The 17,906-nt window shown below is 35.2% G+C and overlaps 2 protein-coding genes across 2 annotated transcripts; both read right to left on the bottom strand.

Annotated features, from left to right (window-relative positions):
* Positions 1-101: 101 nt before the first annotated feature.
* On the bottom strand, positions 102-2,034 carry LOC113350019 (DJ-1 protein homolog E-like). Its single transcript, XM_026594078.1, has 4 exons — positions 1,708-2,034; positions 1,034-1,477; positions 552-914; positions 102-445 (listed from the first exon to the last, which is right to left on the bottom strand). Exons 1-4 carry the CDS (start codon positions 1,912-1,914, stop codon positions 266-268), a joined length of 1,194 nt encoding a protein of 397 aa, XP_026449863.1. The 5' UTR covers positions 1,915-2,034; the 3' UTR covers positions 102-265.
* A 401-nt stretch (positions 2,035-2,435) lies between these two features.
* On the bottom strand, positions 2,436-7,986 carry LOC113350018 (guanylate-binding protein 4-like). Its single transcript, XM_026594077.1, has 16 exons — positions 7,564-7,986; positions 6,497-6,599; positions 6,292-6,361; positions 6,126-6,164; positions 5,718-5,835; positions 5,573-5,630; positions 5,347-5,411; positions 5,232-5,238; positions 5,064-5,124; positions 4,780-4,839; positions 4,593-4,678; positions 4,193-4,360; positions 3,803-4,060; positions 3,414-3,626; positions 3,053-3,324; positions 2,436-2,942 (listed from the first exon to the last, which is right to left on the bottom strand). The coding sequence occupies exons 1-16, from the start codon at positions 7,650-7,652 to the stop codon at positions 2,807-2,809; spliced, it is 1,803 nt and encodes a 600-aa protein (XP_026449862.1). The 5' UTR covers positions 7,653-7,986; the 3' UTR covers positions 2,436-2,806.
* Positions 7,987-17,906: the final 9,920 nt, after the last annotated feature.

The following is a 17,906-nucleotide window of genomic DNA, read 5'->3' as shown; positions in this document are numbered from 1 at the left end:
TACCACGTTATATATGCCTGCCAATTTCTCATAACTGGATGGTGCAACTTTATATCGTTGCTACATGTTAAATACCATCAAGAAAAATCAAATACCAGCAGTTTTAGATGGGAACTCCACTTGCATCATGTAACTTAATAATTGTGTAGTTCATTTCAGATTTTAAGATTCATTTTGGTGTTCTAGCCGATACAGCGCTATCTTAAAACACACCAAAGGAGGCCTTTGTATTATAAATTCATGATCAGACAAGCAGAGAAGTAATTCAGAAGACCACACTAATTCCTAAGAGATTAATAAGTTCTGAAATGAAGGTTGGTAATGCTGGCCATCCTGTTGCTGTCAGCAGCTTCTCATGAGCCACTGCCTCTGCTGATTCAACCAACTTACCACCAGCAACCTTAACAATGGCTTTCATCGAATAGCCACTTGCGCAATTCTTGCCCTAAAACAACAATAACCTCATTTCAGTATGTACATGAAAATTTTCGATGTTACCTTCTTCAATAACACCCAGAAAGAAGAAACTTCCAGAGAGAAATAAGGTTTACCCCTAAAAGACCAGCAGCAGCCAAGAGCCACTTCCCATTGCCAATGCCAGAGACGACTTTGTTCTTTTCTCCAAATTCCTTCACTAGTGAGACAACTTCATCATCCATGACCAAGAATTCTGGTGATCTCCCACCTGGTATGACAAGACAATCGTAATCCTCCACCCTAACATCGGAGAAGTTAGCATTCAAAATAAAGTTGTGTCCCTGCTTTTCACTACAAACTTGGGCACCCTCAGGATCATGGATAGCCGTGACACATTTCCCTCCTTTCTTCTTTGTTGGGCTAACAGCATCCACTCGACAACCTAAGCCTCCTAAAGCTTGGAATGGCACATTTATCTCGTAATCTTCGACATAATCCTGATTGGGCAGCAAAGATAACAAAAACATAATGAACACAGCAAAGATAACAAAAACATAATGAACACATCCTTATTAACAAGTTCGTTGGTAATCGAAAGCATTACACAAATACTCACCCCACAAAGGAACAAGACTGCTTTGTTTTGATTCCCTGAAACTTTAGCTCCCATTAATCTTAAAAGAATAGATAGATAATCAGCATGAGCAGGCCAACCAATAGCACTTATGATGTTCCCATCAAGAGCGCAAGAAGTCATTGGCTCTGGTTCCAACCAAAATCCTCCAGCTAGCTTAATAACAGGCTTCAAACTTGGAAACCCAGTACATTTTTTCCCCTTCATGATCCCAGCTGATACTAGTATCAGTTGGCTGTGACATGTTGTAGCAATTGGTTTCCCTGTTTCCGCAAACTTAGTGACAACGTCAAGAACCTTATCATCAATACTAAGCAACTCGGTGAATCGGCCACCGGGGATGATTAAAGCATCGTATGACTCGGGTATGACATCAGTGAAATTTCCATTTAATGTGAAGGAATGGCCTGGCAATTCCGTGTAGAGCTGCATATTGAGACAGATATCAACAGCCAATTCTGGTGGATTTTTTTACGGACATGGTTCAAAATTTTCATATTTTATACATATATTAACGACAATAAATACTATAGGAGATCGACACTGAACAAATTAAAAATGATCGATAATAGTGATTGGATCGAAGAAAGAAACGAATAACTGGATCAAATTTAATCCCCAAAACCAAATTCAAGAATTTTAGAGTTAGTGCCTACCTCATAACCCATGTAGTCATGAACAGCAGTGAGGCATTTATCTCCCGAATACTTGTTTGGAGAAACACAGTCAACTCGAACACCCAACGCCTGAAGCGCTTGAAATGGAACAATCACCTCGTAGTCCTCCATATAATCACCGCAGATCATCAAAACCGCCGGTTTTCTACCAACAGCAGCAGCAGTATCAGCATCGGTTGATCCCATCTCAAGAACAAGAAAGATGAAAAATTAAAAAGTCTATTGTTGTTGTTCTTCAGAGACAGAGAGGGAGGGAGAGTAGTTGTAGTAGTAGTTCTAAGGTACCATATATCTATCAGTCCACCTTATGTCATTAATCAAATTAAAAATCATTTCCAGTTTAGTATAAGGGATTCGGTGTGAGACTTGAAACTTCCCACGCGAAGCTCGTTGGAGGCAATAAAGAGATTAAGATTTTGATTAATGAGACAGTTTACCAAAACGTCCCACGTGCAACTACAAGTCTATGTACACTGACGATATTACTAAATCCTATAGGCTAGATTAGCAGTTAAGTGTTGTAATTTAAGAAAAAGAAAAAATTTATGGCCTAAAAGTTAACACTAGTTCTCTCCTAGCGTGTGCTCGCAGTTGAACTAGCAGCGCGAGATTGAAGCGCTGAATGGTTCAGCGTTTAAAAAGTGACTTTTACGCTGAATGGTTCAGCGCTCACAAAAATTACTTCAAAATTAAAATGACCAACAAAATTGCTTTGAATTTTCGAATTATAGATAGGAGACGATGATAATACAGTGAAGTTTCGTTGAACTATATTTTTCAGAACAACAAAAATAAAAGACAAATAATTGGAGTTCAACAAATTTGCCATCATTAAGTATTGCAATTCAGTTACATAAAAGGAGACATTGCTCACTTACTATTACTATGATCACAAAATTTAATAAACTTTCTTCTTTTCTTGTATCATGTCCTTCCTGTATCTTCTAAGAATCCGACCGGCTCCGTGTAAAAATTAGGTTAGCCCAAGAGAGATGAATAAGAGAGGGAAACTTTCCAACAGCTTCAAACTTCTTCTCTTAAAATTGGTCATATTGCATCAGCTGAAGTTTTTTGCATTTCAGTCAGTTCTCTCTCTGTTTGAGCCGCGAGTGTTGTATAAAGGTAACAGACCACGTACCCCGTGTTTCCTTTTCCCACAACACCGCCAATATAGAATAAAAATCGCAAGAATCAAACAAACTGGTATTGCCCATCTGCCCACAGAACACCCCAAGAACAGAACAGTAAGTATAAAAATCAAGCATTAAAACACAAGCTTAAATGGCAGAAATTCCAATATATGCTCTTGTTCAGAGCTTTTTACCTGTCTAGATCAAGGACGGGACTATAAACAATAGTCTCCCAAGTTGCAACAATGAAATGCCATGCAGGATTGTAATAAAGAGACTCAGCTGACCAGAACATCCTCGTGTACGTCTCCAAGAATATAAATAGTACCCATGCTGCTATCTCCATTAAAAAGAACTTTACAACGAATCTACCAACAATTACCATGACGAGAGAAAACGCCACCAACCAATTGAAGAGCCTGTGGTTGTATTCTTTTATGAATAAAGACCGGGACTTCCCGAGCATCTGTTTAGAAAGAAATTGAAAGTTGATCATTCGGGAAAAATAAAAATAACAATGCCGCAGAAGAGAATATAATTAAGAATGGAGTAAACCTTTGCCATCCGCTGTTCGTAGTTAACTTTAGAGGGCCCCGCACACTCGACCTCGAAGCTTTGATTGCACAGAAGGAAACCTGCGTTAAATTTAGCCATGGAAGGAAGCCTCAGAACCTGAAGCTGGTCCATTTTGTCTTCACACCGCGTGTACAGTCCCTCACACAGCTTTGAAGACTTGTATTCATTTGCCAGAATGTAATTCTTGTATGCCTGCAGTAGAAAACTTTCGGCTGTTACTATTTGACATAAATTATATATAGAGATATACATAGAGTAAATGATGGAACTTTTCCCTTTAAAACAGTTTCAGTTTAAAGCAAATACGAAGATAGTTATCCAGATTCAAGTAAGGTTGGTAGACATCATCTACTCCCTTGCATACGTACTATGAGTATCTCAGTATCCAGCTTCTCAACAGATTGCTTTGCATGGTAATGTCCGAAATGCTGCTCATCAAAGGATTTCATTGCTTCTGTTCTTGACTCCTCATGAATTTCTTGCAGAGATCCCTCTGATATGGGTAATCGCAACTGACCCATCTTTTCGCTATACAACTTCAAGCACCGCTCTAGAATTCCTTTATTGAAAACCTCCACAAGAGAGCCTGTAGAAGGGATCTCCCCTTTGTTCAAAGCATCAAGAATCTGAAACACCAAAACATATTCAGAGAGATGAGCAGAGTTACACACTCAGAACTTAATGCCTAGCCGTACTCAAGAAGCATCCTTAGAATTTGCATGCTATAAGAACATATTTACAGAAATTATGAATGAAACCTGCTCTAAGAAAGCTACAAACTCCTTCCCGTTTAGGCGTTTACTCTGCACGATTTTAGGACGAATAATGGAAGCAACAAGTTCTTTCAGCTGCTCCCTTTTCCTAATATAGCTAGGGTCCAGTTCACCATCCTTCAACTCACAAAGTTGCGTCCGCTGGAGATGAGGCTGTTACAGTTTAAATATAAAGGGTCATTTATGAAGCAAAAATAACTAAGAAGCTTTGATGCAACAGTTGGTTAATCACGAAGAATGCGCAAAATAATAATTTTAACAGCGCTCGGCCATAATTTTGAGCTGACACACATGGAAGAAACGGGATTTATGAAATTTTAAAAGCTGGATGGAGCCAAGTGATGGAAAAGAAAATGTGATTATTTGGTCACGGAAGAACACATACCTGTGGCAAGCTAAATGCAGTACTATTATCACCCATAATTGCTAGAGACTCTCGAATTTGGTTAACCTGATCAATATGTTTATCACCTGCGACGACAATTTGCATTCCCAGTCAAAATTTGATCAAATATACCTAGAAAACAAATATCATCATTCACATAGGTGCAATAATGAGTCTTGAAACTAACTATTGGCATTAGGAACCCGTTGAAGAGCTTCATTCACCATCTGTTGCACAGATTTTCCTTCTGCAAGTAAAAGAAAAAGCACGGTATTTCAGTGGATTGTTTAAAAAGAATGAGTTGTTCAACGACAATGAAGAAAACGTGTTCATCATCAGATGCTGGTGATGCTGTTTATATGATTTCCAGATATTTAAATGTTGGAAGTTACTACTGACAATAAATTCGCTTGGCAATACGCAAATAAATCCATCTTAATAAAGTTGAATACACAGTTATATCAACCATACGTAAAAAATCGCGTTGGATGAGCCACAAAAGTTTTGCAGGCTCAAATGCGATATCCTGCCCCTACAATATGAACCAGCAATAGCGATATAAGCACATATAACTATTTTATCTTCACAGCAGGTAAAGAAAAATGAAACAGAAATAATGGATAAGTATCTGTTAAGTACCTTCACTCTGTTTACCGTTTGAGATTTACAAAGAAAATAACAGAATCAGTTAGACTGGTGCATAAGTTTCCTGAGTAATCATGACATAAGAATAGAGATTTTGGAATAACAAAACCTTCCATAAAATTCTTCTGCAAGCTCAACAGCAAATGACAGCCGCGATATATCTGCTTCACGGATCTAAAGCCAAAGAAAAAGGAAAACCAAATTTATCCATTTACACCAGGAATAAAGGACTTTGATGGACCAAATGAATATCCATAGGACAGAAATATAATGTATTCATATAAGGGGATGCAGCTTAGTTAAGATCATAATAGATTGGCCAACGAACAACTGACCGTCTCAGGGAGATTGTATATAAGCACAGAACTTATAACAGTTGCTAACGCAAAAATCCTGCATAATTTCGAACACGAGTCAAGATTAAAAAGATACTGAAATGAACAATACTGGTAGAAAATAATAAGATTTCAAAAATATTACCTGTCATCGTATACGTTAGACTTTCCAACACTTTCAAACCCTTCTGTATCAAGATAAAGCACGGATGTTTTTATTCCATCAATTGTTAATTCTATAGGGGTTCCCCATACCCATATTCCTGAAAAAAAAAATACATAGTGCACCATCATTAGTAAATATGAGAGGAAACCAAACTCTGAATCATGTGATGCCAAAAACTTCAAGTGTAACAGCTATGGATTTTATCTGTGATGCTGATGGTTAACTTTTAAGTAATGTGCGAACAAAACCGCTGGCTGAAGGACAACTAATTCAATGTTAAGCCTAAAGTCTCGGGAGCATTATATGGTAGCTACGGGCACAAGGACTGTAACACACATCCCGATATGCTATCTAAATAACTTGAGATAATTGAACATGTCATCTCACCTTTCGTTTTGGTATCGCGCATATGACCAACACCAAAACCTGTAAAGATATTTAGTTTCAAAAGTTAAAAAGAAGTTCAAGATCAATAAGAATACATAACCCCCCAAAAATATGTCCCAAGTACCAGGAACGAAAAAGGTTTTAATATTTAGAGCAAAGAAAGAACCTTCATCACATGAAAGGGAAAGAAGTTGATTCAGCAGAAAAGATTTGCCTGAACGGTATGGACCAATTACCTGTGAATTCATCCATGACGTTAGAAACAAACAAAAAAGGGAAATAAAGAGAAGAGAAGTAACATCACAAAATATTCACAAGTTAACAAAGTGTCAACACAGATAAGGTACTCAAGAGAAGGATTTCAGACTTACAGCGACAGCTGCAATTGGGTTTGTTATTCTTTCTATTGCCTCCAAGCCTTCTCTTGAAATGCGAAGTTTAGTATGGCCGGGATCAGGCTCCACAATCGGAAACCTATATGTACAAGTCAATAGGGAGCATCATATGAGAAATCAAAGAAATATATCAATGTGGCCTATAGAGAAATCTGGTTAAATCGAAATGATTAAAAAACAAACATAAAGAGGAGAAGCAGAATTTAACATGGAGATAGCATAACATGTCATGTATAGACTAGAGAAGCACTGTAGATAAATGCTAGAATATATTGTATGAGTCTTCAGGCTACATAGGAACTCTAATTTAGTAATTTCAATGTTTGACAAGAGGGTACATGTCTTAAAGCAAATTTCTCTAGCATGACTTGCTTACTGTATGGAGTTTTGATGTAAACCTAACTGATTAGAACATATCGATTTGGAGACAAATGAGTTTTAAACTTTGTTATGTTTAGTGGAGGAAAAACAATGGTCAGGACTATGTCTTTGTGATAACGAAGAAAAATTGCGATCTTACAATTGAACTTCATTCACCAAACACGGTTTCCCCAAATATGCTTCATCAAGTTACTACTATTCTCCATGAGTACTATGATAACCAGTATCACTTTATTTCCACACATAATGGTCAATGGTCGTTTTTCCAGTGTCCATTTTGTTGCCAATTGAAGACTAGCACAATTTGCTTCTTCATAAATGTACACGAAACAAATAACCATAATGCCAGTCTACTCATATCTAATTTGGTTTTAGACTCCATTCAGCTGAAACTAACATTACAACCACCAGTAAAAGGGATAAACTTTAAGCTAATATGTAAATGCCTACTTATGCACCGATAGTTAGTGTAAAGCCATATAATGCAAAATGGCATTTTTGTTATGGCACAAAAATGGCCAATCCTAACGAAAACTTCCAACTCAATTCGAACTGATAAATAACCTAAAGTGCATACCAGGATAACCAAAATAACACATCAGAATCCATCAACATTGCTAGATAGAATTTAAAGAAAATATGGAGAAAAATAAATCACTTACGCTTGCTGGAAATTATCTATTAATGAAAACCCAGATGTGAATAAGCAAAAGTAGATCGACAGAGCAAAAGGCCATCTCCAAGACTCCATTTTTCTTCAGAAATCAATAATGTCTAATTCTAGAGAAATGCATAGAATTGTGAGGAAAATGAGAAAACCCCAATACGCATTAGGGTTTGTAAGCATGAAAGAGCAATGGATCTTAGCAAGAGTGTTATGTAAGATTACAAATCATGTATTCAACCATTTAAAGGTGAGTTTTTTCTTGCTTGGACAAGACCCGATTTTTAAGTACCTTTTCTACTTTTCAGATAGAAATGATTTTTTTGCAATGAAAGAAGTATGAGATTCGTGATGAAAATGGTATGAAATTCTGATGCTTTGCTTCTTCGTGCATAGAAGTAAAGAAACAGTCAAGAAAAATGTAAGAGTAAGAGAAGTGAGAAAGTCATAAAATTGAGATGCGTTTTACTTTGAGAAAAAAACTATTGCAAGCCTTGTGATTCGAACCATTGACCAAAACTAGGTTTGGGATTTGTGTGCGAAAATTTCAAGTCTTTTTTGCTTTTTCTAAGAAATCTCAAGTGGCAATTGGTTGGTCAGGATTGTTGTGCAAGTCCATCGGCAAATGGCAATTGGTTGGTCAGGATTGTTGTGCAAAGGTGTTTTGAATGTGGTCATATGTGCAGAAGCCTCGACAGAACCTACATTTTCTTCATACCTAACTGTAAAGTCCCTGAAACTCCTCAAAATTATGGATCCATAGGGCTTCGCAATGATTCCTATATAAGATTATTTCTAAAATTTTACTAGCTAATAGAATTAGATCTCTGTTTAAGAAGCTTATTTCCCTTATCAAGATGTATTTGTCCACGGAAGAGCAATTCACAACAATATAATTTCTCATGAGTTGATTTATTCCATGAAACAAGATAAAAGATTTCGGTGGTATTATGACTTTAAAACTTGATTTGTCAAAAACTTTTGACAAACTTGAATGGGATTTTCTAATAATTTCTTATTAAAGTTTTAGATAAATTTAGTTTTATTAAAGACTTTTGTAATCTCATTTTTCAATGCATTTCCACTTTCGGGTAGATTAATTAAATACTATTTGTTTTGACACCCAACAAATATACTCTTACATAACAATAAATATACCCCTATCATTTAAAAACCTTATCCATTAAAAAATAGATTACCTTTATACCCTCATTCAAAATACAACAAATTTTTTTATCAACCATTTCATCACCACCACCACCACTAGCACCACCACCACCAACATTCAAGTACCATTCCACCACCACCACCACCACTAGTACTCCACTACCAATCCATCACCGGAACACCACCACCACCGCCACCAACACTGTCAGTTTGTCACCGTCGTTGCCAGCCCACCACCGCCACCCGCCGCTACCACTACGAGTCCACCACCACCACCAGTCCACCACCATCTGCAACCACCACCACCAGTCCACCACCGCTCGCCACGACCACCAGTCCGCCACCACTGTGGGCGCCACCACCGCCGCCGCCCACCACCACCACCAGTCCAAATTTTTGTGTCAACAAAAAAAGTTGATCCAAGATTAAAAGTTCAAAAATAACTTTACTGGTACATATTCAAGCTTTTGTGTATCAACAACCAAAGTTGACACAAATAACTGAAAAATATTCCAGTTCGGTTGTGTCAACAAAGAAGTTGATCCTAGTAAATGGAGTCAACAACCAAAGTTGACACAATAACTGAAAAAATACTTCAATTTCTTTTGTGTCAACAACGGAAGTTGATACCAATGAATAGAGTCAACAACCAAAGTTCATTCCAAAATCTAGTGTTAGCATCTAAAGTTCATCAATTTCCTATTTTAACATAATCATTGAAAAAATACTCCAACTTTTTTGTGTCAACAATGGAACTTGATCCCAGTGAATGAAGTCAACAACCAAAGTTGATCCCAGAATGTGGTGTCAACAAGCAAAGTTGATCCACTTCCTTTGTTGACACAATAACTGAAAAAATACTCCAACTTTTTTGTGTCAACAATGGAAATTGATCCCAGTGAATGGAGTCAACAACCAAAGTTGATCCCAAAATTAATATACTAAAATTAGTGAATCCGACGTGAATCGAACATGCATCTTCTGACTAGAGTCAGTAGTGATACCATTACACCACAGATTCATCATGAAGAACATACCATATAGTTTGGGAGGATAAGAAATGAAGGACAACAACAAATGCGGCCCGGAAAAGAAAAGTAATCCTCTCTTATATACACCAACTACAACAGCACCACCACTAATATCAGTTCAACACCAAATACATAGACATAAACCAACTAATCACCAAATTCCAATATTACCACCAATCCAACACCACTACCAACACCACACAACCACTACCACCGCACAACTATTATATAATATTAGAATAATATCTTAAAAAATACGACAACGATCCAATGTAATAAACATAATGCACCTTTATTTTAAGGTCAATAAAAAGAAAATAAAAATCCAAAAATGATCGATAAAAGCAAGCCACAACCTCCTATTGGTATTGGATTTTACCACAATACTTGTCCAATCCAAAATTTAAGTTATGGAAAACATTTTCAGTCCAACTCGTAATGGAATAAGAGAACAATATGTCGGAAGTTTTAAGAGTATAAACATTTTAAAACCACATTGATCACAAAAATATTTAAAGTAGTCTCATCTTACTGTTTCCCTGGTATTTGAGACACCACTAACACAAGTACTTAAGAACCTATATTGAAGCAAGGAAAACAAGATGGAGAATCATCGCTAACCTAATTAGCATATTCAATCATACATGTTCCCTAAATTGCAATACATGAAAACAGTTGACTTGTTATCACATGTTTGTCGAAAAGATTGTATTTTGCCTCCTTATAACCCAGAGATAAAGATACAAAAACCCTGAATGAAAACAAGCAAAGATATACATTGGGAATAATACAGAGTGTTCAACCCTAACAACAAAAACGAATCTCAAACTAAAACAAATTAGAGATTGGAATACACACGTCCGCCACCACCACTATCGACTGACGAAACGTAGATTTAATATCCTCCTCCACCGCCACCATCAATTAATGAAACAAAGATTCAATATCTTCTACCACCACCATGACCGCCGCCACCGCCAACAACAAAATCATCAACTAATAGAACAGGAATTTAATATCCTCCTCCACTTCCACCACCACAACCGCCATCATCAACGATCTGACATGCTCCTTCACCACCGCCATAATTTTATGTACCAGAGATTTGTGAATCTGTTAAGAAAACTCAATTGGAAAGATTAATTCCTTAAGAAAAAAAACGGGAAAGATTAACTAATAAAAATTTGATATCTACCACTACTACCGTAATCATGATTAAGTCTGGCGCAAATAGGAGGAGAAAGACGATGGCGGTGAAGCTGATGGTGTTGATGTATTGAAGAGGAGGAGACAGAGGATAATTTTTCAGATCTGGAACTAAGAGGAAACGATGAATTTTCTTCGAACTATAACTATGTACGGAGGTGTTTATGGAATTATAAATAAAATTAGTTTCTTCTGAAATACAGAGGGGTATAATTATTTTTCGCAAGGGTATTTCTGAAGCCTACTAAAAGCAAGGGTATGTATATAATTTTCACTTTCTACTACTAGTTTAAGTGTTTTGCTTAATGGATCTCCACGTGATCAATTTTCTCTTTCTAGAGGTATTAGACAAGGGGACCATTTGTCAGGGTCGGTCCTGCGTTTTTTGTGTCCTAATGCAAATTCTTTTTGTGTGGCCCTTATTAAGGTGTGCTTAATAGTGGTGAAAAATTAGAGTCCAGCTGCTCTTATAAATGTTGCTTCAAAGTTTACGTTAAAACTTCATTAACATTTCAATCAATAGTTGGGGTCTAACAACTAAGAGTTGTATATCTTTTATGCACTAAGGAAATAGTTCGCAACACATGACATATACTAACAGTAGCACAGACCAAATGTATTGCAGCCGTCAGCATTTTCTTTCTTCCCATCTCAATTTTATCCTAATATTATGATCATTGAGGTAATACATGAATCGTAGAGAATTAGTGCATTAAATAAAGCCTGCACGCAAATGAAAGTGCAGGAAAAGAAGTTATGTTGTTAGAATGGATCACATCTACTAACTATGCAACTATAGACTGAACATAAAACATAAATCCATAAACAATGATCTCAAGATCCCAAAAATTTGAACAATAATTTAGTTTCCAGAAACACAATTGTTAGTATTTAGGAAAGGACGCCTTAAAGAACACAGAACCAATGATCAAAACTCAAACGAAGACAACATGGAAAATATGTTACATGTACAGATTTAATAGTGAAACACAAAAGAAATGTGACTAAAAAAGAAACGACAGTAAAAATTGTATCAAATGGTCATATATCCATAAGTTTTCGAACCCTAAAACGGTTTTTGTTTCTGTTTTGAAAACTTGGTTTGCTTTCGCAGCTGGAATCGGCCTTTTTTAAGGGAGTAAAATTCGTGTGTTATACTTGTAATTAGAAGTACTAAAAAAATTTTGTGGCCCCTTCCAACTCGTGGCCTCAAGCAAGGCTTTCCTTGCTTTAAGAGGAGGGTTGTCCCTGCCATTTGTCCCCTTATCTATTCATTTTGGCTATGGAATGCCTATCTAGAAGCTTGTTAGCTGCTGAAACTAACAAATCCATTTCTGGTGTAAAAGTTTCTAGGAAAGCCTCTTCTATTATTCACTTTTTTTTGAAGATATGTTTATCTTTGATAAAGTAAATATGCAGCATATTGAGATTGTTCTGAAAATTTTGCAGGACTTCGGTAATTTATCAGGTCAACGTCTAAACTTTGATAAATTTTGTGTGCACTTTAGCAAAAATCTAAGTCATGGTGCTTGTGATGATTTAGCCAATGCCCTTAAAATGGAATTTGTAAATGATTCTGAGAAATATTTAGGTGCTCCTTTAATGTTAAGTCACTCTAATGAAGTTAAAATCTTTCAATCCAATTGTGTAATCTTTTGAGGCTATGCTTAAAATTTGGGTAAGTATTACCTTGAATCAAGTTGGTAGATCTATTATGATAAATATGTTCTCAATTCTTTGCCTGCTTATCAAATGGGTTGTTTTAATATTCTAAATTCTCTCGTTGGCAGATTAGATACTCTTCAAAGAAATTTCTGGCGGGGGCATAAAGCTAATAAAGACATCAAATTTATAGCTTGGACTAATCTTGAAAAACCTAAGGAACTAGGCGGTTTAAGTTTTAGGAATCTTGAAAATTTCAATATTTCTTTAGTTTATAAGCTTGCTTGGAAGTTAGATTCTGATGAGTAGTGGTGAAAATCATCATGAATGTTAAATATATATTATTACAACACTAGTATCATGCATCAAACCAAGCTTAAGGACACTAGTTTTTCGATTTGGAAAGATATCTACAGATGTTTAGATATCATTAAGGAGAATACTTTTTAGTCTGTTAGATGTGGTATTAGAGTTAAAATTTGGCTTGATAATTGGTTCATTGGACTTGATCACCCTCCTGAACCAGCTAAGGATTTAGTGAATACGGTGTCTTATACTTATTTCAATGAATTGTACAACTATTGCACTAGGATGTGGAATGTCCATCTGATTAATTACTTGTTTTCTCCTATTTGTGATGTTAAGATTCTGGAAATGCAAACTCCTTTAATGGGTGTCGATTCTCTCATATGGACTCCTGACAAGAAAGAAAAATTTTCTGTCAAGGGTGTATATAATGTCTTAAGTAAAAACATTAATATTGTTGCAGAAAATCAACGGATGCCCTCTAGGTCTTGGAAGCTGTTGTGGAAACTTAAATTGCCTCATAAAGTCAAACTTTTTATATGAAAATGTATTAAATTGGTCATGGCAGTTTCAAAAATTGGATAATTTCTTGGTTTGTTGCAGGAACTCAAAAAAATACTCATGAAGGTGGTATGTCTCAACATAATCTTTGCCTTTTAATGTCAACTGTCTGAAAAATATGCAAGAATAAATGTTCTCTAGTTTTCCAAAAAAAAACATGCCCATTATAGTTCTATCTATTGCTGGGATTAATAATCTTTATAATTATTGTGTTTCTTCTAAATGTTTCCTTAAGTGTTGTCAGAAATGTGCAGATGCAAAGATGGGAACCACCTGACACTTGAAATTTAATTTTGATGCATCTTTTCTGATCATTAGAGATTTTGTTGGTCAGAGCTATGGAGTCAAAGGGAGATACTATAATGAAGGATTGATTGAAGATAATGAAATGGGAGAACTAGAATGTCTGGCCATGAAGGAAGTTGTTAGCTTGGCAGTTTCAAAGAACTTATCCCAAGTAGTTTTTAAATCAGAAAGTAAGGTGTTAATAAAGTATGTCAAGGAACAACTTACTATATTCATTGGAATTATCACGGCTTAATTCTTGATATTAAATTCTTATTACGAAAACTTAATCTTTGGGTTTGTAAATGAGTCAATAGACTTAAAACTGATGTGGCAGATAATATAGCTAAGAAAGCCAAGATACATAAAGTTAATTTTGATTTTCTGGATAATATCCCTAATGGTATCAAATCATTGATTGAGGCTGAACAACCTTATGTATTTTCTATTGTTCATTAATAAAATTATTATTTTGAATTAATTCAGAAAATGGTCCATTTGTTTAGGTACAGTCCAGTCTTCTTTTGTTGGCTCTGTTTGACTCTTATAATATTTAGACAACTATAGTTATCTTTGTTTTATTTATTGTCGTAACAGTACGGTAACAACTAAATCATTTCTAATACATCAATACGGTTTTATCATTTCTCTCAAATACTTTCTTATGGTATTAGATATGTGTGATTCACAAACATAAAAGTTTCTTCACAATTTTTCTTTCGTTTTGTGTTTCAATATCTCCGGATTCATACAATCATTTTGATATAAATTTTTACAATTGTTCAACATTTTTCAGATTCTTGATCTGAATCTTAATTTCTTCAACGATTTTCTAGAATTTTTTATTGTCTACTGCTCGAAGTATGGCTAATCAACATCATAATTTCAAAATACACGGTCTTCTACAAATAATGGTGTAAGTTTTTATATTGTAAACTCTACCAACACATACTTTCATTACAATTTACTAATATCTCAATTTTTGTTTCAATCATATTCTGAAGTTATTTGGAATAGTTTTGGGTCTTCAATTATTCCTACAAAAATTACAATTCTATTTCGGTTCAAGGGCATATCCACACTTATCAATATCGTGCTTCAGTTCAAGATTAGGATATTCGTCATAATTCCGCTCCTTCTCTTGGTAAGGATAAATAGGTAGATTTTGTCTCTTGGGGTTTAGCGGTGATAGTCAACAATTCTCATAATAGTGGGAACAAGGTGGCAAGAGAAATCTCTAAGTATTCCAAATGGTTGGGTAATCTGAACCTGCACAGTATCAATGAGAAATCAGTTTTGAAACTTTTCAGCCACTTACTAGTTCCTAATTTCCAAGGTGGGTACATCTAAGATTACTGTAAAGCACTAATCTCAAGAAGACGCGTATATTAAATGATCTCTATCTCCATACGTTTATCATTGGAATTATATAATGGGTTTGCCATTATATCTCTGGGATAGTTCAACTTTTGAGTCAATAGTTAAGCGTTGAGGTCAAGTGGTGGACATTCACCAATCTACTAGTGATTTTTCCAAACTAAACTGCTACAAGGTTAGAGTCCTTTGTCCTAAGTCAAATACATGTCGCGGTTAAATTCCAAAGATTTCGCTTAGTATTAAAAGGATTAAAGATAATTTTGATTAATCATTCTTGTATTCATCATCATGTTTACTATCAAAAGTTATATTCTGTAATCGTGAGGTAGATGCTAACGGAAAACTATTAGCGGATGCTTCTATTGGGCCACATAATTTTCATGTTTTGAATTTGAACTTGGTTATTTTTTTAGCGGCAAAAAATATGGAGAAAAGGTGTAATTGTCAGTTTTCAACTTTACTAAGGGATAACAATCCTCCTATTTTGGACTAAGGTAATAAATACAACAATAACCACCCATGGATCAGTCCGGAAAAGGATAGGGTCTATTCAACATTTAAACTAGATGGCAGGATGTCTCCCATTGAATTCTCAATAGGGTTTATGTCCAGATTTTTATCCTGTCGAAGAATTGGCCCACATAAATTTGGTGGTTCATGAAATGAATTCTCCAGTCTCGCTTGCGTGTAAATCAAGGTTTTGATATTCACATGATCCAGATAAATCTGTGTTGTAAGAGAATATGAAATTCCAACTCAGACCAGTCTATCTCGCGTGCGTGTAAATCAGATAGTATCAGGGTTAACAGACCTCGGTTCTGTTTTGGATCCTTAAATTGTGTTTCAACCCAGAATAACAAAAAGTAAAACTATGACTTCTAATTCAGATTACCATGATTCGTGAACCAGGTTCGTGAATCATGGTAATCTGAATTTCTCTCGTTTGATGAAATTCAGATTAAGGTTCGCGAACAGGTTCGCCAACCTTCGTGTATTTCAAAAACCCAAATATCTAAGGTTTGCGAACCTACCCTGAGTCGAGATATCACAAGTTCTGAATTTCTCTCGTTTGATGATTGAAGCATTCCCAAATGATAGAATCATTGGTTGGAAATTTTTCAATTCATCCACAAAATAATTCTTGAACAAAAAATTGTTTTGAACTAGTATTGTGAAATACCTTTGAACATCCAACGCTTGAATCAAGTTTCGAGATGTTTAACAAGACTAGCTTAACTCGAAATTTCTTATTTGCAATAAATCTACTAAAATTCATACGACATAGTTTGATAAGAAAGAAAATATAACTATTAGTTGCTGATAGCCCATGTTGGACTATTAGACATAGTCTCATAAGATATAATGGTAATATGGTTCAGTCTTCACATACCTTGTTGATAAAGTTCTCCAAATGTATTCGTCGATATTCAGTCTTCGAGGTTGAGTTTGATACTCAACTACCAAATTCTAACATAGTCCAAAACTTGACTTAGTAAACTAGAAATCAAGATATAAATTTTGTTTATCTAACATTGATAACAAGTTTGAGATATGAAAACTTATGGGTTCAATCAAGCATTTCTCTAACAATATCCCCTTTTGTCAATTTTAGTGATACAACTGTTCCATATATACATATATATATATATATATATATATATATATATATATATATATATATATATATATATATATATATATATATGGATTCAAAACAAAATGGTCTTTTAGCTCAAAATACACCATGCTTGATTTTCTTAGTTCTTCAACAAGCTCTTGAATTCTTCGTACTTGAACTTCTTCTATGGTTCTGCATGTGTTCGTCCGGCAACTTTGTTGTTGAAGATCCATAGCGATAACAACTTAGGAAAATACTCTAAAAGAGCTTTGTTAGAATGAAATATTATTTTTTCCCAATGGTTTTTATACAAAAACATAGTATTGTTACATTCCTCAAAGTTCAATTGCACCACAACTTTGAAGCAATACAACAATGATATGTTCTCCCCCTTAGTCAATACTTACATCTTTTTAAAAATAGGTAAAACCTATAGATCATAATCCACCCCCCTTTACGTAATGCTCCGAAAATCCATATGTTGTAGGAGGATACTACTTAGTAATTTTCCCATTTTTGTCAACCATTGGAAAAGGCTAAAAACAGGGATCACAATGAATTACATAAAAGAGACTCAATACGAGAAAATACATACCAGCTTTTAGTGTAGACGATTTCACCAGGAAACTCAGCGACTTCATCAAGGAGATATATAGGTACAAGCATCTCCTACAACATGAGTGATCTTTACTCTAATCATAGCAAAAGGATTTTATGGGACATTAAAGTAGATTTGTATCCCAATATTTTCTTTCTTCTTGCCAGTTATGAACAAAAAAGTTGAAAATAGCGCTCTTAATATTAAGTTCACTAAGATATAAAATTTTCATGAGAAAAATAATCATTGACTATATTATTCTCTAGGCCAGTTACAAACAAAGAGAGCAAGTCACGCGATCTGAAACAACATAAAAATTGTATCTTCTCTAGTCATGTACGGACGTAGAGATAAAAGTTCACCACTTATTACTTGGAATTTATGCAATCAATGAGGTAAGTAGATTCCTATAGAATATCTTACGAAATCCAGTAGCAGTATATTCACAAAGTGTAATCATGGAGAGGTCAATACTACAATTCTCAAAATAGTTTACTCCTATTTTTTAAGAGTTAAGAGCTTAACCTATG

The sequence above is a fragment of the Papaver somniferum genome, chromosome 2, assembly GCF_003573695.1.
Source record: "Papaver somniferum cultivar HN1 chromosome 2, ASM357369v1, whole genome shotgun sequence".
NCBI classification, from domain to species: Eukaryota; Viridiplantae; Streptophyta; class Magnoliopsida; order Ranunculales; family Papaveraceae; genus Papaver; species Papaver somniferum.
Note: the sequence above shows the minus strand (reverse complement) of the source record. Positions and strands in the feature narration are given on the sequence as shown.

What these genes read in the sequence shown, in the direction of transcription:
- LOC113350018 (XM_026594077.1), bottom strand. Translation starts at nt 7,652, where the DNA reads ATGGAGTCTTGGAGATGGCCTTTTGCTCTGTCGATCTACTTTTGCTTA. An exon ending in TCTAACGTATACGATGACAG is followed by an intron (nt 5,631 to 5,717) that starts GTAATATTTTTG and finishes GAAATTATGCAG; the next exon opens with GATTTTTGCGTTAGCAACTG. An exon ending in TATACAATCTCCCTGAGACG is followed by an intron (nt 5,412 to 5,572) that starts GTCAGTTGTTCG and finishes CTTTGGCTTTAG; the next exon opens with ATCCGTGAAGCAGATATATC.
- LOC113350019 (XM_026594078.1), bottom strand. Translation starts at nt 1,914, where the DNA reads ATGGGATCAACCGATGCTGATACTGCTGCTGCTGTTGGTAGAAAACCG. An exon ending in ATGACTACATGGGTTATGAG is followed by an intron (nt 1,478 to 1,707) that starts GTAGGCACTAAC and finishes CTCAATATGCAG; the next exon opens with CTCTACACGGAATTGCCAGG. An exon ending in CAGTCTTGTTCCTTTGTGGG is followed by an intron (nt 915 to 1,033) that starts GTGAGTATTTGT and finishes CTGCCCAATCAG; the next exon opens with GATTATGTCGAAGATTACGA.